At 39.7% G+C, this 21,070-nt stretch overlaps 1 protein-coding gene across 1 annotated transcript in view; it reads left to right on the forward strand.

Moving 5' to 3' along the window:
- CFAP74 (cilia and flagella associated protein 74) overlaps positions 1–21,070 on the forward strand; it is a 39,873-nt gene that overhangs the window by 3,697 nt on the left and 15,106 nt on the right. Inside the window, 19 exon segments of the mRNA XM_048967551.1 lie at positions 574–664; positions 1,909–2,055; positions 3,053–3,151; positions 4,962–5,066; positions 5,447–5,620; positions 6,144–6,254; positions 7,406–7,508; positions 8,272–8,429; positions 10,298–10,505; positions 11,426–11,611; positions 12,624–12,797; positions 13,199–13,317; positions 14,528–14,594; positions 14,679–14,768; positions 14,998–15,171; positions 15,343–15,505; positions 16,343–16,455; positions 17,519–17,641; positions 18,724–18,845. Coding sequence (XP_048823508.1) covers positions 574–664; positions 1,909–2,055; positions 3,053–3,151; positions 4,962–5,066; positions 5,447–5,620; positions 6,144–6,254; positions 7,406–7,508; positions 8,272–8,429; positions 10,298–10,505; positions 11,426–11,611; positions 12,624–12,797; positions 13,199–13,317; positions 14,528–14,594; positions 14,679–14,768; positions 14,998–15,171; positions 15,343–15,505; positions 16,343–16,455; positions 17,519–17,641; positions 18,724–18,845 — 2,527 coding nt within the window.

Here is a 21,070-nt window from a genome sequence, read left to right on the forward strand (position 1 = left end):
TTTGGTGAAGGCCTCTGTGCCTGCAGAGGGGCACAGGTTTCCACCCCCATGTTGGATCCCCCATGGCACCAGCTGCCTATGAGCAGGTGACTGACTTCTGTGTCAGAACATGTGCTCAGTTACATCACGAGTCAACTGATCTACTGTTTAACATTGCCATGCATCATTTAGTGCTGAATACTGACCTCTGCATTAAAAAGCTGTACTTAGGTTATTTTCTTACTGTCATTTTCCTTATTACCCAAATACACAATAATGCATACATAATTCATATTGAATAATGCTTAATGAATACTTATAGGATTCCATCCTCACTGCAGGCTGGAGTAATGAGGTGTAGAGAAGGGTGTTAGTGTAATGTGAACACACTGCAGGCTGTTGGCATTCTCCTGCTTTGGTTTCCAGGTGCACAGCAGCAGCCTTGTGTGGCTGATTTTTAATAAACACTGCAGTAATGCTATAAAATGTAGTCTCTGATCCTCCACATACTTTGACTTGGCAGCAGGTAAGTTAGTGCTCTGCATTTTGAAGCTCAAAGTCTCTCCAGTAAACTGGAGTTTTAATTTCTATTAGAATACAAGCTTGAGGAAGATTTGTCTGATGGTGGCAAGATGGGGAACGAGGTCACTTCTGAAGAAGCTGGAGACAAGTCTGAACATAGCAGGTAAATAATTCATGGCTTTGTTAGCAGCTCCAGTAATGACTTCCTTTGTAGTGGTGATTTACCTTTTCAAGAGGAGGTTTGGTTAACTCAGTTACATGTTTTTTGTCAGGTGAGCCCTAGGCAATATGCATACATACAACACGTAGTTGCACCACATTCACTTATCAGACCTCAAAAGACCATTTATTAGCCTGGCTGGTGCTACACCAAGCAAAGCCAGCCAATGCTCTGTGATAGTGTGCTGTGTTACATTCAAATCCCTCTGTACTTACAGAGCAACAGGAATTACTGGAAGAAGGGAATAATAGCAGTGTTGGATTGTAAGTTTCTGAATAGTTTTGTACCACTGCATACAGTCGATTAGCACAGAACTGGTGTGATGATAGCCTGGTACTACTTTGGTTTTACAAGTAGGTGGTAGAGTGAATTTATTCCTGGAGAAATAAATTTGCATGTAGCAAAGGTCATGCATGGAAAATAATTCAGTGGTTTGAATGGGGCTTTAAGTAGCTGCTTCTCTCTTCACAAATGAGAAAGCACAGTTTGGCCTGTTTGACTGACTGCTGATCTGTGCCCTGCAGTGTCCTGACACAGGGTTGCAAGGCATGATGAAAAGCTGGAGCACTGTTTATTAACATATGTATGTGGGAAGTTGCATAGCACATATGCCTGCTGCCAGTAAATGTTGACAGTGTTACCATTATCAGCAGAGAAACTCAAAATACACCAAAGTGATTAAAAAAGCCAACAAAAAAAAATCACCAAATAACACCACCACCCATCTTCTGATTTCTTCTCTCTGTATGTTTAAATAGACACAAAAGTAAGAGAGCTCACTCGAGATGAACAGTTCTACACAATGTTTTAAACTAGTTTAGAATGTTCCCTTCAGTTTTAAAGTAATGCTCAGGAAAAGTAAAACCTGAAAACCATGGGTGTGATCAAGAGGCTCAGACATTTAAAACCAAAGGTATTTGGTAAAGATATTGCAGCAATAAATGTGAGTACGAACACTCAGTATTAGATACTTAAGACTAAAAATCTTGGCTTAAATGCATGTACTTAAGATTTCTGTACGAATTATCATTGCTTTTTCCTGACTTACACTGCTGACATTCACAGCATTTTGCTGGAACGAGTTAAACCAAAATGCACTCACAAATGCATAAATGATTGTGCAAACTTTGCAGAGCTTTTCAACTTCTTGTTGTGTTTTCATGCTCATCATTTATTTCAATTCAAAGGGACAGTTTGGAACATTGCCTGGACAACATTACAAGCAGTCAGGCTCTGAAGTCTGCAGATAGAATTTGCTTATTTGCTTTACCCAGGAACCTAAAAGAGCTCAGCTACATCACCAAAGAAAAGGAACTCGTGGTTCAGAAAACCAGGTCAGTGTTGAAGGAAACAAAGGCCATCACCATAAATGCACCATCAAATACTGGGTGCTGTACCTGTTACATGTTTATAGCATATATAGTTTTGTCATGAGAGTTATGTGATGCCAACACCTGCTTGATCTGATGAATCCTATACATTCCAAGTCCCTTGTAAAGGATTACAGATAAAAATGGAAAGCTAAAACACTAATAACAACGCTAAAGAATAGAGTGCTGGTCTGAATAATTAGACACTAATTCCTCTCAGTTATATTGGCACAGTTCTGCTGGTTCAACAATCAGAAAAATTAAATGGAAAATCATTATAAATATTTTCTTAACTACGATGGAAATGTTACATTGCAGTCAGTGAAGTCAGCTGCAAACTTCAAAACATGCACCTGCTATGAGCAGTTTGCTGTGCTAAGGTGAATAATCAATGAACACACAGATGCTATAATTACAAAATAAACAAGATTGCTAAGCAGACTACTACACCAAAAAGGGAATAGACAGAGCACTTACCCTCGTCCTGGGCTCACTGTAAAGTTCCAAAGGAGGGATCTCCCAAAAGAAACCCTTCCTCACTGCTAGTCAGCTCTTAAATGGGTTGAGGAGAGATGCAGCCAGGCTCCACCCCTTCCAGCAGCACAGGTGAATTGCCTGCACCTGTGCTCCCAGGTCCCCAGCTGATCAATCAGTTCAGCAGTTCCCATACATCAGATAAAAGGACTTTCTCTAGCAGAAGATGGATCCTTAGAGCAATAATGTTAAAAATGCTGTTTTCTTTTTCTTTGATAATGTAGCTGAAGTCAGACTGAACTATGGTTACTTTTCTGGATTTTTAGAGAAAATACTCAAAATAAACATGGGCTTCTCAAGAACCTCATTGTAAAGTCTTAGAGAAAAAGCAGTGGGGTGTTTGAGGAATCCCAACAATCTTCTTCAGAAGGAAAAGTTTCATGGTTGAGGGAACTTAAAATGTAAATGATGTGTTTATTTGTTTCAGAGATGAGCTGAGTGCCTGCCAGCTGCGGATCACAACACTAGAAAAGCAGCTGGAGAACGTAGACATTGAGACAGAGGAGGAGAAGGAGGCTGGCAATGTGTAGGTAGAGAATATTTCTGGGTGCCAAAGATACAGGCATCCACTGTGTTTATCTGGGTGTAATTACTGCGTTTACTTTTTTCACCTTGCCGCGTTGTTGACAGTGAGCAGAATTTTTCAGCACACGCATTGAAGATGTTCAAAGGTCAATGAAACCCAATGGAGTTACATCTTATGCTGAGAACAGCCACAGCTTGGAAGGCTGTTCTGACAGGAGTGCTATTCTGTGTGCTCAGAGCAAAGCTTTCATTTCTGTCTTGGTGAATGCTAACGCTGCAGTTGCTTTTCACGTGGTTTGGGATTTTCAGCAACAGCTTTTCCCCTTAACATAAATAATGGTGTGTTAGCATGGACACCCCTGACCTCTATGCTTTCAGGCCTGGGGTTCTGTGAGTTAAATCAGAGTGCAGAAGGAGGTGGGAACTTAGGAATGGATAAGAAAGAGGCATGTTTCTAAAGGAGCATCCAGCAACAACAAGTTATTAGTCAGCCTAGCTCACTGCTGTCAGTTATGTTTATCACTCCCTCAGTAAATTCCGTTCATTATGATCAACCAATGCCGGTGTGCCGTATCAGCTTTAGAGGTGATGCTTTTTTCCTGACAATTACAATCAGGATTTATATGTATGCTTTTTTTTTATTAATTGTTTTATGTTGTGAAATGCACCAATGCCTTTCAGGAGCAGCTCTGCATGCAGGAGCTGTTCTGAAACACTTGTGAGGAAGTGGGAGGCAATTTACTGTACTCCTCACATTTGGTTTAAATAGAAAGAAGTGGGTGGCTTGTGTACCAGGAGCCAATGCATTGTGAACAAACTTTGCAGCTGCATTTTATGACCTGTGTTATTCTTCAATAAGAAGAATCTTGGTGCATCAGCAAATGACAGAATAACCCAGGTGGGTTAATTGCCAAAGTAGAATAAGTGATTAAACAAAAATGAGTTTAATGCTAATCAGACTTCAGTGGCAGGTATTAGTACTTCCTGTTCAGGATCTGAGAGAGACTCTTATTAAGAAAAACCAACAAAGACAGAAAGGCATTGTGTGAGGTTTTTATACTTATGACAAGTCAAATTGTGAGGTCTAGAAATGTGGAAAATAGCAATTTTCCCAGTCTATTATATTTAGCAAATTAATAGTGAAGACTTGATAAGTTCCTGGCTTACAAAGCTCAAGTGCATCACTTTATAGCAATAATGAAAATACTGTCTGCCACAAGCAGTACTGAAGCCTTAGAAAAATTGTGAAATCCAAGTAATAACTTCAGGTAGAAGATCCATTTCCAATTTTCACTTCCAAAGATGGAATTTATGTTGAATAAATTCCATCTCTTGTCTATTGATTCTGCAGTGTGCTGTGCAGTCATTTTCCTGGGTAGAGAAGCCCGAGGAAAATAAAGAGCTGCGTTGTTACACTGCTGCTGTAGCCAAAGTGCACGGGGTATTGTAGTGCCGTTCTAAAGGTGAAATCAATCCAGGTTCTCTGGGTTTGCTTATACTTACTAATGCTTCTTTTATCAGTGTAAGAAATAATCACTTGGAGCCACCTGCCAGTGCTTTTACAGCAAATGCTCCTGTGCAAGTATTGACAAATTTGTAGCAGTTCATAGAAAGCTGCACTGCTGACCAACAAATGGACACTTAGGGAGCTGAATAAGAGACTCTGTATAAATTGATGTCATTCTAATACATAACTCTCACCCCCCAAGCTATTATTTATTGTTGCTGACTTTGTTTGGAAAGAGTTTCTGATTTTTTTTAACATTAATTAGTTCCAATTTCTTTCTAATTGTCTCTTTTTTATGTACCAGCCCAGCCGTGTTCCGCCTACAGGCAATGCATAGGCGACTGTGCACTGAGCTGGAGGGTGAGAAGAATTTGGAGCTGAAAATTGCTTTGACACTGAAAGAAAACATGTAAGTGATGGAATGAGAAAACTGTGTGATGGGAGTCAGTCTTTATTATTTTCTTCCTGTGCTGTTTAATGGATCCCAAAGTTAATCTCTGTGGAAACTGTTAGTAAATATTGAACTACATAATTTGAGGACTGCAATGGTTTACTGCAAAGCAAAGGATCTTGAGAGCAACTTTTAGCCTAAACAATTAATTGCTTGGGAAATTGGTTGCTGTGGCTCAGATCCTGAGTTAATTTCGCACCAATAAATGAAATTTAAGTCCCAGTTTAATTGGAAAATAGGATGGACTAGAGCAGACCTGTCTGCAATAGCAATGAATAAGCATAAATACTTCTAATTTATGCCTCAGTTGTGAAAGCAGCTCACACTTTGTTTTAAAGGCTTGAGATGTGGCAGATAGAAACCCAGCAGGGAAAATATGAAATCCTCCACAAACAACTTCAAAAAGATGAGGAGGAGCTAGAGATGCAATACCAGGACCAAGCAGAAGTGCGGATTCGGAAGGAAAAAATAGCAGCACTGAAAGCAGAAGAAAATCAGCTGTCTTTAAAAAAGTAAGTGGGGCTCTGTTTCCTTTCCCTCTGTCACTTGTAGCCAATTCATTATTTTATGTGTTGAGAAGATTAGCTAATGGAAGTAATCATGGCATTGTATTTCCGAGCTGGATTTTGGCTCTGAAATATTTGTGTGAGGAAATAGAATTAAAGTAAGAATTTCCCCCAGTCTTGTCACTGTTCAGATAAGGATTTCTGACATGATTAACTTGCTAAAGACAAAAACTGTGAATGCTTTTTGTCTAAGGAATTTAAATGTATCAGGTCAGACTAAGTGCACCTGTCTGCATTGCTGCTGGGTGCCAGGACATTCTTAAGATCTTCTCTTTGAAACTTGGAGAGAAAAAGGATCCCAGCTTATCAGTTTGTAGCTTTTGTGAAGACAAGAGACTGTACAGGGGGGAGAAAATACTGTCCCCATTTCAAGACATACAGATACACTCCCTCCCCACCATTTGATATCATTTCCTTAAACCACAGATAATCATTTCCTTAGTGCTGTTGGCTTGCCTGTCTTTCACAGAAAAGAAGAGAAAGCCCAGAAAGGATATGAAAAAAGGTGTAAAAAAATGCTTGAAGATGCCAAAAGGAACCACAAAAAAGCAGTCTACTTCCTGAGAAAAAGCATGGCAAGGTAATCATTAGCTCCTGTTTTATTTCCCAGCACTGTACATTCTCAGTATGCAGTGCTCTATCCTGTACTCTTTGAAAAGTAATCATTTTTCTGCTAGATGATGTCCTGGTATTGCACTTGGAAATCTGCTACAATGCCAATGCTCTGAAGCTCTCAAATCTTGGCACAAAAGCACATGAAAAAAGAAAATCCACCTCCTGCCTTCAGATTCCTTGCAGCTGAAGGGACCATTCTTTGATGGGCTGCACGGAGCTCTGACCACGTGTAGGCACTGATAGTCATTTACAGCTCTTCCCTATATGTGTCAGATAGCACAGCTGAATTCCAGGTTGGAAACTGGCCTTTCTGCATTACCTCTGAGATGCAGTAAAACAGCCTTCTTGCTGTCTGGTGACAGTGACTCAAGAGGGCATTTCTGTGTGCTCCTGTTCTCTTATGGTGGGTGGTGAAATGAGTATTGCCTTCCTAACTCCATGTTCATACAATTACTGTGATATTAAATTATTTTGTTACTCAAGGAACTGAGCATTTGTTACTTTTACTTGTATGTTAGGACTTAATTGAAAAAGTGATTGAAATAATTGTACTGTTTTTATGGTGTTTTATGTTTTTCCTTAGATAACATGTACAAACTTCACAGTAATTAAAATTAACAAACTGAACCAAATCAGTTGATCTCTTTTGCTCAGTATCTTACTGGATTTTTTTTTTCAGTTCACCACTATATTAACTGGGATACTCACAGACTTGATTCATGCTCAAACATATTTCAAGGCTTTTGAATTTCTGGGGTTTGTTTTCAGTGTGGTTTGCTTGTGTCAAGTTCAATATGTCATTGTCTAGATATCAATTTCATGATCAACATCTGAATTCTTACTTTATTTTAGCAACTAGACATATAATGTGAAATGCATTTCTGAGTTCAAAACATATAAAAGAAAGTTGTTGAGCAAACTGGTTGGAAGCTGTGGGCACACATGTAATCAGAGGTACTGTATGTAGAAGGCTTTCCTCACCCACCCAGTATTATTGTGAGCAGAGACATGCAGGAGATGTTAGGTGACTTTACACAATTACTGTTTGTCTGGTTAAACATTCTAATACTAAAAGCTTTCCAGGATATAAGCTGAAAGATTTCACTGTGCTTACAGAATTCATGAGAAGAATGCAAAGGAAGAAGCGAAAACTCAGGAGCATATGGAGAGAAGGATACAAGCTGTGCTCTCCCTGAAAAACAGCATAACTTCCAATAGGGTACTGCTGCTGTGGCTGAGCTGGGGAATGAAGAAATTGACTTGTTAGATTGCTACTGCTAGCTTTTATTGAAAGTAATTCCAGTTTTCACTGCAGAATGGGTGTGTGATGCTGCCATTCCGTAGAGCAAATCTCTTTTTAAATGGAGGAGAATCTAACTACAGGACATAATGGTATTAGATTTGTATGGACAGATTTTTGACACTTCTCCTTAAGGAGCTTTTTGTGCACATTCTAGCTGCTATGGCATGGTAGCTTTCTTGAAAGCAGTGCACACTACAAGCAATCCTCCAAAAATATGGCTGAAGTATTTCCAGTTATTTAGATGTCAAAATGAGAAATACTTCATATGGAGAAAACACATAGAAAAAAGCAGTTACTTAAGTGTCTAAATAATGTAAAGTAAGAATTTCTGAGGTAAGCTACTTCCCTCATCCGTTTGTGTTCTGTAGAGTATGAGGGAATGATTTTAATTTAATACTGATCTGATGAGAGATGTAAATATTCTGTAAACATTGCTTCACTGAAGAATATTTCGGAGAAAAACTAGAAGGGGAAAGAATTAGTGCTGACCTGTCAGAGCTTCTGGCATCTCCAGCACACACAAACTACTGACAACTTGCTTGACTGTTGTGTATATTAAAGACAGTGAGCTGTATTTCAGGTAAAGCTACCACAAATTACATAAGGAGACCAGAGTCCCTCTTCCATTTTCTTTAATGCGTGAATCAAATACGAAGCTGTGGTTTGTTTGGCTCCATAGGAAAAACTCCAGGCTCTCCAGGCTTGGAACCAAGCAATGGTCTCTGAGGCAAAGAAACAGGAGATGACAATGAGGGAGGCTATCCTGGCAGAAGGAGGCAATGTTGCCAAGGAAATTTTACTCCATAAACGTCTTCTGCAGCATGAAAAGGAGAAAGAGTAAGTATTGTTTTTATATTGTGCTCTCATTGCTCACTGGTGTTCATGCAGGAGTGTTTTGGATCTCTTCATTGGATTCCAAAAGCATAACATATATGGTGCTGTCTCAAGAGAGTGACCTCATTCTTATACTCTGGAAGTGTGAAATTCATACAGCCAGTTTTAAGTGACTTGAAATTCTAGCTTATGTATTATTCAGAGAACCAAAGTTTGGAGCCTGTGTTCTGATTTCTGCAAGGAGGATAAACCACCCCAGGAGGGCAATTCAGTAAATCTAAACCTGATGCTCAAAGTAGCAGCACTCCTGCATTTCCTCAACACTCTCTGTGCATATAGAAAACTGCAGTGCAGTTACAGCAGCAACAGTGCAGTCTCCTCCCTGCTGCTTTGATATGGATAGAGGTGTGCCTGTATCTCTACTCTGGTGCAGAGTTAATTATTGTTTCTAACCACGCATGAAGATGAATCTGAGTCAAGGTGTTAAACAGAAGGCGGTTGAGGTATGCATTTCTGCATGCTGGCTCTTCTAACCTATAGCAAATATTAAAAGAGTTGATAAGCAAAGATTCAATCAGTTTTGATAAATAATGCTTCACCCTTGATAGCTGCATAATACAACTATCACTGACAGCATTCTAAAAATCCTGTTAATAGAATAACCAGTTGGTGGAGATCTGCAGGAAATATCTAACTTTTAGAAATTTACTCTTTTTGCCTCTTTCTTTCTCCTTGCTTGCCTTCTCCCCTCTCACTGTTTCCCTTTGCAGGCACAAGGGAGGCAGTTTGTTAGTCTTAATGTTGGCTGTGACACGACTGCACTTTCGCAGCAGTTCTTTTCTAATTTCAGTACCGCTCCACCAGGCGCCTGAGGAACTGCTGAATTACCCCCCCAGGGCTCTACCTTTCTCCCCTTATGTGAAGGGATACTCTCTGTTTTCTCAGAGCACGTTTTAGCCTGAATAAATCTTTCTGAATTGCCTGCAAAAAATTAACTCTTTAGTCATTAAAGCCTCTAACTTCATTTGTACATTGCCTATGAGTAGAATGAAAAAGTCAAGAACTAGTAATAGGAGCAAAGGATGGCTTTATACCTGGAGCAGGTAGCACTGGGAGTCAGTGTACCATTCCTACATTTTGTAACTGCCCTGTGCCTTGGTTTTCCCAAAATATAAATACAGTGCCATTCATTTGCTGTGGTGGCGTATCATGAGGCTACACTAAGCCACTGAAGTGCTTCAGTGGGCAATAGCCTGTATTTAAATAAGAAAGGTGATAATATCTTCTCTCCTATTTAGAATCAGGAGTGATGTGAATTGTTTGAAAAGGTGAAAATAAAGATTTCTGTATCAGAAAGGATCATTAGCATGGGCAATGTCTGTTGCAGAAAATTGTATATTAAACTGCCAGTATTAAAACTGAGACTGAATGATCTGCCCCATGCATCACAGAACTATAGCTCTGAATTTTACCTTTCATGTTCATTACGTGTGGCCTTACCTTTAATCCTTTTTTGCTTTATTACAACCTACTTGATTTCAGATAGCCAACTGTCATCAACTTCTAAAACACTCAAATGGAATATGTTTAGTCTAAATATACTTGCCCTCTGAATCCCATTGTGTCTTGACACAAATTAGAATCATAGAATCATAGAATCATAGAATCACTAAGGTTGGAAAAGACCTAAAAGATCACCCAGTCCAACCGTTCACCTATTCCCAATAGCTCCTACTAAACCATGTCCCTCAACGCAACATCCAGTTACTGCTGCTCCCAATTTGGAGACTTGATGTTGAGCTTAAAGGCTCAAAAAATGAACTGTAATGTTATTAACTTGGTTTAAGGTTTCTTATAACATCTTCTTACAGAGCTTTTAGAGAACAACAAAAATCAAGAAAAATTGAGATTGTATCTAAAATTCTGCAAGAAAAAGCTTCCATTTTCAAGCAGAAAAATCAGCAGTCCAGCACTAAGGCAATTAAGAGTGGTGGTAAATGTACAGATCCTTTACTGTGGAGAAAGAAAACATGGCGCTACATTGAGAAGACCTGCAAACATCCAGCTGGGGCACCACAGGTAAACAAATAGAAACATCTCTAGGTTTATTTTCTACTGAAACTGTAGGAAAGTGAATTTTGGCTGTAGCTCTGAATAGCACGGGCTGCAGCCAAACACCAGATAGTGCAGCTAGTGGAGAGTCGCACCTCCATCAGCCCGTCAGATCTCTTGACGACCATTAGTCTCTCTATTTTTGATGGTTGGTACTTCCATTCATGACAGTTGCTGCTTGGTACGGATGTTTTTTTGTTTCCATTTGTATTTTTAAGGGTATTTGTAAGAAGTGTACATTGTAATGTACATTGTAAGACACGTGAATCACAACTGACCCCAAGAGCAGTAAAATTACCTTCACCCCCAACTAAGGATTCGGATCAGACTGTCAGCACAAGAGAAATGTTTTCAGCATATCAGAATGGAGACCACAGTGTTTTCATGACAACAGATTTGTTTGGGTTTCTTTCATGTATCTGTTTTGTTTTAATTGATCTGCACAATATTACAGGCAGTACTTGCCTGGAAAGGAGAGGTGGGATGAACTGAATCCCTTGAGGAAGCCCGTGTCTGCCTGCAATCCTTAGGTATTTAAAGAAAGGGAGAGAAGGTTTGTGGAAATAGTCATAACATAACAAAGCAAGAAAGTCCTTGGTCATCATGCAGTAGATATGACAAAAAAATGTACAAAACCCAAAAATGTACACAGTCACCATTCACAAGCCCACCCTCCTATGGAATACAGTTATCATCCTATAGATGCTCATTACTGCAATATTGTCTGGGTTGTCATTTGAAGAAGGGATTGGCTTAAGCTGCCATCTTCAGCCTTGCAGCTTTATAGACCAGTCACTCTGTATTAAAAGATATCCTTGGAAACTGTTAACTGTTCATGTAACTGCCCTCTAGTAATTTCAAATTTCCAAATTTATTTTCTCTCACAGAAGTCGTGGTGCTCTCCATCAGTTTGTTCCCCATCTGGTGAGAGAACTGCTTCTGTAGGAAAGTGTTCTGAAGAAGTTCCCCACGATGTGCTCTGTGAAAGTGATGAGGATGAGGAGGAGAGGGACAAGATCCCAGCAGAACCAGAGCTCCCAGGACTATTGAATCAGGAATGTGATTTGCATAAGGTAAAATCTGTGATGATTCCTCTTAAAAATAGGAAAAAAAAAAAAAAAAGATGTGGATGTGTGTATTTGTCCTATTGTTACGTTGAAGTCTATAATGTTCTGGAATTATTCATGGAAGTGTCTAAATGGATTAGAAAAGTTTCGGTTCCCTCTCTAGTAGTTGTACGCATCTGAAGAAATGACACTGGCAGGTGCTGTTCTGTGAATGCAGCTTAAAATCACCAATTATCTATTCTGCAGTTAACGTGTCATTACTGCATAGATACAGAGATTCAGATGTGAGAATATCAGAGGGTAATTGTTGTTTGACTCTGTCATCAGTGTTTTCAGGAGAAAACAAAACTTCAATTTTAGTTTGGAGATATGTGAAGACACATCACATCGTGTTCACTTGTTTGTTTGAGTTAAAAAAACACAAAACCCTGAGAAAGCTGAACATGACTTTTTGTTGTGTTGGAAACACAGATTGCTTTCTGTGGATTGCTTTATTTTGTCCCAAACTAGACAAAATAAAGCATAATTTTTATCAAATATTCTGTTCTCTGTAAAGAAGTAAATAATGCCTAGGCATTGTGTGGCTAAGATCGTGCACGCTATTCCAAAGCATGCTCCCATACTCTACTTTTTTCAGATGTAGGCCTTTAAAAGCAGACTTGAGAATCAGTCAGAAAGCAGTGTGTCAGTAAATATCATGTGCTGTATGAAAGAAGCACTGGACCATAACAAATGTTAGTGAAGTTAGCTGATTTTCTCTAAATGGTTGCTCAAGAAGTGGAATATAACCCCTTCACTGCCATTAATACAGAACCTTCTAATGCTGGATGGTTGTAGGCTAGAGAACAAACTGATTTGTTCACATAGAAGCTGGGAGGCTGAGTTTAACCTGGAGAATAATGAAGGCTGGCCAGAGACTGAGATTCTATTCTATTTTGGCATTTCTACTTTGCTCTGGAGATCCTGTGATCACAGTGACTTACTGCCACCGTGTTTTTTTATCGATGTTCCCTGTTAGATATCCAAAGAAGAAATGGATACAAAGCATCTGGCTACAAGGACAACAAAAATAGAGATTTTACAGGAAAAGAAGGAGGAATTCCAAACTAGAATTTTTCATAAGGGAGCAGTGCCTGACCATGAACATCAAGGACGAACTTTCTATACTAAACCAAGTTGTGTTCATTTCAAGGTTAGTGGTCGTTGCACACAGATCTGTAAAGATGATGGATGTTTCTGCTGGACTCGTATACTGATGTCTTGATCAAAATGCTGTGGCACCGAAAAGATCCTTGTTGGCTGCTGTGGGTTAACACTAACAGACAGCTAAGGGCCACAGAACCCCTCACTCACTCTCTGCCCCCAAGTAGCAGGAGAGGAGGAAAATTTTCAGTAAAGATTCCAGCCTGCAAATGACTATAATATTATACTTACATTAGGAAGAAAGTGAGCTTATCAGTTTATCCCTGCATTGTAATTAACAAGCACACTGTCAGAAAGTACACTGCTGTGCCAAAACTGCTTGTTCTGTCATTACTTGTGTAAATGTTGCTTCCTGTAATTGACACCTCCTGATATGTTTGGTATTTCAAGGATTTCGATGTTGGTAAAATCTACAAAAAGAAGATAGTTTTGATAAATGCATCCTACAGCATTAACTACTGCAAACCAGTGGGAATCAGTGAATGGCTGAAGGACTTCATCAGCATTCAGTATGTAAAATTATCTGTAGATGAGTTTCTTGCTTTACATTTGTATCAGAACAGGAGGCATAACTCAATTCTGTAGTAAAATTAAACAATTTTCATTAGATACATCTGAACTATTGTATTGCATTCTTTTATAATGAGGAAAGGAAGTGTCTTAGAGCAGAAAAGAAACTTGAAGACTTTGAGCTGCACATCACTGGTTTATGTAGTGGTGACAGCAAGGGCCCAGTCCTTACTATGTGAAAAGCAGTGTACACACAGTGTCAGTACTTCTTCGAGGTATTACTGGAAATAGGAGCTATTCCTTCAGGCCCTTCTTAGGAGGAACTGCCAGTGACCTGTTCTGAAGCTCAGTGTACTGAAGCTCATTTGCGTACTCACATTCTGAGCTCATGTTTTCTGAAAAGTATTTCCTTCTCCATTTCAGTTTAAAGATGTTTCAACTTTGTTGATTTTTAATTCTGTTTTGATAAAACTGTGATTAATGCACATGTTCTGTGTTACAGTGGGGCCCAGCTTCCTAGGTACCCCCCTGTCTAATAACATTCAGTTGTGTATTTTGTCTAGCCTGTTTTTGTCAGGCAGAATAGGGCTCTAGTTGTGCCTCAGTAATTTCATTTGGAGTGCAGCTGTGAGACTTCTTGTCTTCTGATGGGCATTTTGTTTGCATCACAGACACCATGAAATGAGGCATTGAAGTGACTGGCAGTTTCTATTCAAGATGATTTTGATACAGCTTGCAGCAAGCAGCATGTTCTCTAATCACTTGCAGCAACCTTCTTTTTTCCTCTTCGTTTCTATTTGGATAGTGGGATGTTACAGATCCATGGTTAAAACTGATAATGGCAGACTGCTTCCCAGGTGTTAGAACAGGTGATCGGTCCACTCCATTTTAACCATGTTATTGAGCCACAGCTCCACCAGTTGCCTTGTTTGTAAAGTGAACACGAATTCTTTCCTCTTAAAAGTATTGCAAGACTTTCTGAATAAAGCCTCAACAAATCAATCTTTGTTGTTTTACTTTGTTGTTTTACACTGGGGTTCTGTGGCTTTTCCTTAATCTGTCCCTCATTCTGACTTTCCAGATGAATAAATTAATCTAAATGGAAAAATATATAAATATTCTTTGCTGTTCCTACCAGAATCAGAACAGGGGGTTTCATACATTCACACGTGTCTTTAACTGGGAGTTTTATGCTGCTTCTCTACGCAGGTTTGACCCGCCTGGTAAAATGTCTGCTGGAATGTCCTGTGAAGTGGGGGTAACCTTTAAGCCTGTGGTAAGTGCACCTCAGTGGCAACTTTGTCAAATAGGCTGAATCTTTGCCAATGACGTGGCTGGGGGGATTGTGTTTGTTTTTTAGGTAAATGAAAATCTGGAAGGAGAAGTCATGTTTATGGCCCAAACAGGATCCTTCTCAGTTCCACTGAAATGTACAGCCAAGACGTGCATTGTAAGTGACTGTTTAAAGTCAGAGTAACAGCAGAAAATGCAAGACAGCATAAACGTTATTGCAAATATTTACCAAGAGGTAGGCAGGAGAGCGCCCACAGCTGGCAATTATTGGACACTGTCTTTGAATTGAGAACTTAAAAGTCCTATTCTTGAAAAAGTGCACGCTCATTTGATGGACATCACTGACTATCTAGGACGGTAGTAATTATTGGTTTCTCTTCTCACAGCTGGCACTAGATAAAGTGCTTGTTGACTTTGGCACTCATGTGGTGGGAGAGACAATTTCACAAACTGTCAGCCTGACAAACACTGGAGCTTTGGGAACAAGATTCAAGGTTCAGACATCAGCAGGTGACAGCAGTAGATGTGGAGCAACAGCAGGATCTTCTACTACCAGAACAGTAGGTTCAACAGCATCACCCTAAATTAATCAATCCCATTTATAACGTGAAACAGTTACAAGAAAACACATCTCATTTGCAGCTCCTTGATGAAGTTGGAGCTGGATACAAGCTCAGTGATCAAAGTGATCAGATCAGTAGAAATTACTTTTTCCCAAATATTTTTATTAGGTTACTCAACCATGCAGTGACTCTGCTCCTGAGAGGAAAGATAACAATAATTCTGTAACATCTGTGCTTGAAAAGAAAGAACAAATTTGTCCTGATGGTAGTGAAGAACCAACCTGCTGTGTAGCCCAGGTGGAGCAGCAGAGGACTGAGACAAGTTCTACAGGTGAGCTGATTCTGAGAAACTGCAAGTGCAAGTTTCCCAGACTTAACCAAATTAAGTAGTTCATCATGCTAGTGGTAATGCTGCATCTCTTTGTATGCTGCCTCAACTCCAAGTCCTCCAGAGCTCAAAAAAAAAAAAGACTAAAAATAATGTACTGGCACCATTATATCAAAATCAACAGAGAATCTTGATCCTCATTCGTGATCAACAATTCAGCTTCAGAAGAATATAGAAACCAACTAGCTTACAGAGACTGCAAAAATGTTATCATTTTTGTCTCAGCAACCAAATTCCCACCCCTCAGAAGAGAAATCCACATGACAGGTTTATTTTTATAGTCTTTAATTCTAGTAACAAGAAAACAGAAAGATGAACCTCACAAGGCTTCCTTCTCATTCCTAATGTTTACTGTGTACTTTAAGAGATCCAATACCATAGAAGAAACACTTCTTCAAAATACGTGTTGAATATTCTTGTGTATATTGATCGTTTCCATGGCAGGAAACCAAACGTCCTGGACAAGGTGGTGGGTTCTTTTTTTTTCCCCTGGAATCTCTGGAGTGAAAGTGATCAATGGAATCACTGTACCTGCCTCCACAGAATTACTTATCTCTAAATCTGTTTACAGACCAGAGAGGTCATGGAGTTACCTCCTCTGGAGCTATTGAAAACCTGCATGCTCACAGCACTGTGCGATGAGCAGGGGGATTTAGGTCACATCATCTCCAGAGGTCTCTTTCACCCTCAGCCATTTTCAGGCTTTTTTTTGCTTGCTGCTCTTTTTGATGCACACATCCAGCATTTTGTGGGTCTGTTAGCGTTGTTTTTTTCTTTCAGAACAACTTGCTCAAGATGCATTCAATCTCAGTTCAGATAAAGACACAAACAATGCACATCATTTAACGGAACGCTCACCTGAAGAAACACCAATTGAAATTATGCTGGGAAAGGTAATGAATGCCCTGAAATAATACAAGATTTTCAGTAGTCTAAGCCGCCTACATCAAGTGAATTGCTTTCACTCTGCTGGCAAATGTTGAAGTACATAATCAGTTTCAACCCTAGTGGAATCCACTGTTTTTACAGTTAATCAAAGAACCATAGAATGTCTTGGGCTGGAAAGCATCTCAAAGATCATCTAGTTCCACCTGCACTGCTGTGGGCAGGGTTGCCAACCACTACATCAGCCTGAAGTCAGGCTGCCCAGGGCCCATCCAACCTGGCCTCAAAATCTCCAGGGATGGGGCATCACAAGTTCTGTGGGCAGCCTGTTCCAGCACCTCACCACTCTTTCAGTGAAAAATTTCTCCAGCATCTAATCTAAATCTCCTCTCTTTTAGTTTAAAAGCATTTAGTTTATGTCCTTAAAATGAAATAACATATTTGCCTCTTCAGTCCATAAAGGGTCTGTGAGCTGGAGGAGACTTGCATTTCTCACAACTTCACTTTTCTTTTTGTCAGATTGATTATTCTCCTGTCATTTCTTTTTTTATGCAACATCTTGTGACAACACGAAAGGCGGGGCAGGAAGAATGTGCCACATTAAATAATGCAGAGATAAGAGTTCAGAGAGTAGTTCTTAGTATTTATGGCTTCTGCCTGTCTGTGAAAGAGCATTGAATTCATGGTGCAGATCTTTGAATGGTAGCACAAAGCAGCTTCTTCGTGTATTTGTTACACCAATATGAATTATTTACCAATATGATGGAAACTCTTTGGTAAAATACATAATCTACCTGTCAGAAAAGTCTTGCAGTAAAAAGGAACTCTCTCAATAAGATTCTGACCATGTCTGCCTGTGAAACCACACCATCCCAAGCTTTTTCCCCCAAAACAAACCTTGTAAAGACCACTGATCCATTTTTCCCTGTCATAGTTCATTCGGTCTAGTGAAAAACTAGGCATAGTGGTGTGCTTGTACACTATGAGCACATACAGCTTCACTTCCATACATTTTTGTAGCCAACCACACTAAGAGAGGTTCTGATTAAAAATGTGTTACTTCCTGTTTAGGTTACTGAAGGTGAAATTGGACCCTTCAGCTCAGTCAAACTTCAGATTATATTTATGCCATCCATCCCTGGGGACGTACGGGCAGAGTTTGTGATTGTGTTTGACAACACAGACTGCAAACCAGTGAGTGATTTTGTGTAAGACTTGCTTCAAAGACTGTTGAAACTCTGCTTCTGCTTCTACCAAGAATTACAAGAGCGCAAATCCTGTACTAAAAGCAGGAGAAATGGACAGAGGACAAATAGGTTTACAGACATAAGAAATAACAATGAGGTAACCTATGATAAACAGTAAGAAGCCTTGTAAATCAGGGCCCTTCTTTCTGATGGACTATGGTTGTTAAACCTGTAGATTCTCTCATATTTCTACACAGCTGTTTATCAGACACCCTGCTGGAAAGCATCTCTTGTCCTGTATATAAACCTGAAATTCTTTTCTTCTGTTCCCAACCCATGCAGTTTATTTTCTTTCTGATATATCAGCACTGGAATTATTTAGCACGAAGTAGTGAAACTGATGTGTGAAGGCTGGGACAGATGACAACTTCAGTTACCATTTCAGCATACTTTAATTCTGCATTTCATTGGAAGCCAAATTCTGCCTGGGAACACTTCACAGAAGCTTGCCAAAAATAAAAAAATTTAAAAAAAAAAGAAAAAAGAAAAAAAGAAAAAGGAAGAAAATCTTCCAAGCTCAGTAGGCCAGTCTTGGCTCTCCCCACAGTCTACAGATGGAATAGTCTACAAAAGAAACTGCAGATGCATACTGCACATTCCTGTGGGTACCCTTTCTTTCAGCTCTGGCAGGGAAGGATCATTTTTGTCCAAGTCTGAGCTATGTAGCTGCTGAAATTTAGACTCGAGGTCATTATGTGGAATATAGCACCACACTGCCCTTTTGTATAAACGTGCTGCAGTCTCCTTTCTGAATGCTTGCACATTCACTTAACTCTTCAACTACTTATTTCCAATTTCTTGGGCAGCACGTTATTCCTTCACATTCTCTGGAAAGGAGTCCAAACTAAAACATAATTCATTTCTGTTCTGGTACACAGTAAGATCTAGGTTTTATTTTATAAATTCTATAGCTTTGTTTAATTAAGGTACCTTTAACAAGTACATATTTTAGCTGTAGCTTATAGCTGTTTAGATCAGTAACAATTTGAGACTAACAAAAATAAGTATACTCTTGGTTTGTATTAACAGCTGTACTTCAGTGCTATTGGAGTCTCTATTGACGTGCCAGTTTGGGTGCCCAATCCCAACATTGATTTAAAAATCTGTATGTATGACAGACTTTACCAGGACTGTGTTGTCATCCGGAGCAGGTGAGCTGCCTTCCACAGCTGGCTGATGAGATCTTAAGTCACCAGGCGATACCTCGGGGTCTGTTATACCTCTATATATCTCTGATACCCAGAGACATCTGGGTATCACAGCAGGCTGAAGAACAGTTTTGCACTTTTAATTTTGCCTTGGTGTTCCAGTAGGACATCCTGATTACAAGCCCTCTCAGTTTACACTGCTGTGGAAATTAGACTTGGGTATACTGCAATCCTAGATTCCCAAGAGCAGCAATAGCTGTGAAGTGTATGAGTTAATACACAGCTTTCCACTCCTACGAGGTTCCTTGTGCTGTGCCTGTTCTGTGATAGAGCTGTTAAGTCCCCAGGGAATAGCAGCCCCGGTGAGTTTCATCATAGGGAACTGCAAGCTAAATATTAGGGAGATAAATGTGCCTAAAACTGAGTGCTGACTGGGTATAATTGATTCAGCCAAAGAACTTTCTGACAGAATGATCTGGAAGCCAGATTCATGCCAACTGTTCCTTTCTGAGAAGGTCAGCCACCAGTCTCATAGACACGTGCAGTGATGCTGAATAAATCAAGTCAGTCCTTTTGCATTTCCTATGGCATAGGAAAGATGCAACCTTTCCTGAGCCATACAGGAATTAAGAACTGCACTGGAGTGGCAGATACTTTAAAGTAACCAGATAGTGATAAATTATGAATTATACTGATTACCCAGATATTTTTTGTACATATGTATTTCCATAGTTTGCATCAATAATGTCTGAAGATTCCTTCTGTTTGCACTGTAACAGAAGGACAATATTTCACCCATTTGACTCCCAGACGTTTCTTGCTGTAATGTTCTATTATGTGAACTCTTACTCCACTAATTGCCTTCAGGTCTACCTTGGATATTTTTACCTAATGCAAACATTATGAAACACTTAGCATTCCTATTTCACCAATCTGCATATCTTAGATTCTATTTAAACAAGATTGGGGTGGTTTTGTGGGAGGGTGGGGGAGACTGGTTCTGGAGAAGGCAACCATTCTAAACCTCTTACCAGAACTACAGACTGCACAGATTCTTCACAGTTGGAAAGAAATGAGTAAAGCTGTTATCTCAAAAATTCAGCCTACAGATATGAGAAGCACAAGTTATGTAAGGGGTTTTACTCGGTGAAGATAACCCAGGGATAAAAGTTACAAGCATAGAAGCAAAATAACTATCCTAATGAAAACTAAAGATTTCAAAGGGCTCCAAACATAGAAGCTGTCAAATTGCTTAGGCCAAAATTTCTTAACTGACAAAACTTTATCAACTTCCCCTAAATTATAAGCACTTCATACGTATTATGCTGTCCTTAGCACCTTGGCAAATCAAGTCTTCAATTTATCCCCCCCACCTCCTTTATTAGGAAAAATTGTCTCTGTTACACAGTCACCAGTGCTGAAATTTCAAGTATCACACGTGCAAGAATGTTCTGTCTCAAAATCTGCCAAAGTAAATAAATGGAATCATTCCGTTAGATGCAATGCCTGGCAGATCTCTTCCTCCACCGGCCATTACAGTTTTTCTGTTGCTTGTATCAGAAAGTTTTCAAGTTAGGTAAATAGCTCTGGTACTTGAGCTCTCCCAGCCAGCTCTGTAGCGTTACTAAATATTAACTTTTTTCTTTCTGGTCACATAGAATACAGTGATTGGGAAGCATAGATGTGCAGCATAAAGGGTGAAAGCTTTTCACCAGAATCCTCTCAGATATAAATCACTTTGACAAGTAATTTCACTGGCAAGTTATAATCTGCACTGACTTAAAGAACTACTATGTAGTTCTCTTAGATTGTCAACAGTCAGCAATCCTTCCAAGCTCCCAGCACCTCACGCTGCAATTGTTGATTTAGAGCAGGCCATCTGGACTGACAGCTTGTAAACCAGTCCAAGAGAAGGAAAAAGACGAGAGAAATGTTTGTAAATTGATTGGCAATTCTACACACAGGCATAAAATTCCAAAGCAGGGTATGGTTTGTGGCTATCACCCTATTGCAGTGTGGCCAGAAATCAGAAAACAGGGAGATGCTCACACGGTGTTTAGATATTCTTGGCCCCACGCAGCAGTTGCTGGTCTTCATTTTTCTGCTTCTCAGACAGAAGGCAGAGTAAGTTTTTCATTGCTACATTCTGCCTGCTGCCAGTCGTTACTTAACAGAGTTCCTGCCTCACCAGAGGACTGTGCCTTCTCCTTGAGCAGGCTCTGTGCTGC

The sequence above is a fragment of the Lagopus muta genome, chromosome 21, assembly GCF_023343835.1.
Source record: "Lagopus muta isolate bLagMut1 chromosome 21, bLagMut1 primary, whole genome shotgun sequence".
In the NCBI taxonomy this organism is placed as follows: domain Eukaryota; kingdom Metazoa; phylum Chordata; class Aves; order Galliformes; family Phasianidae; genus Lagopus; species Lagopus muta.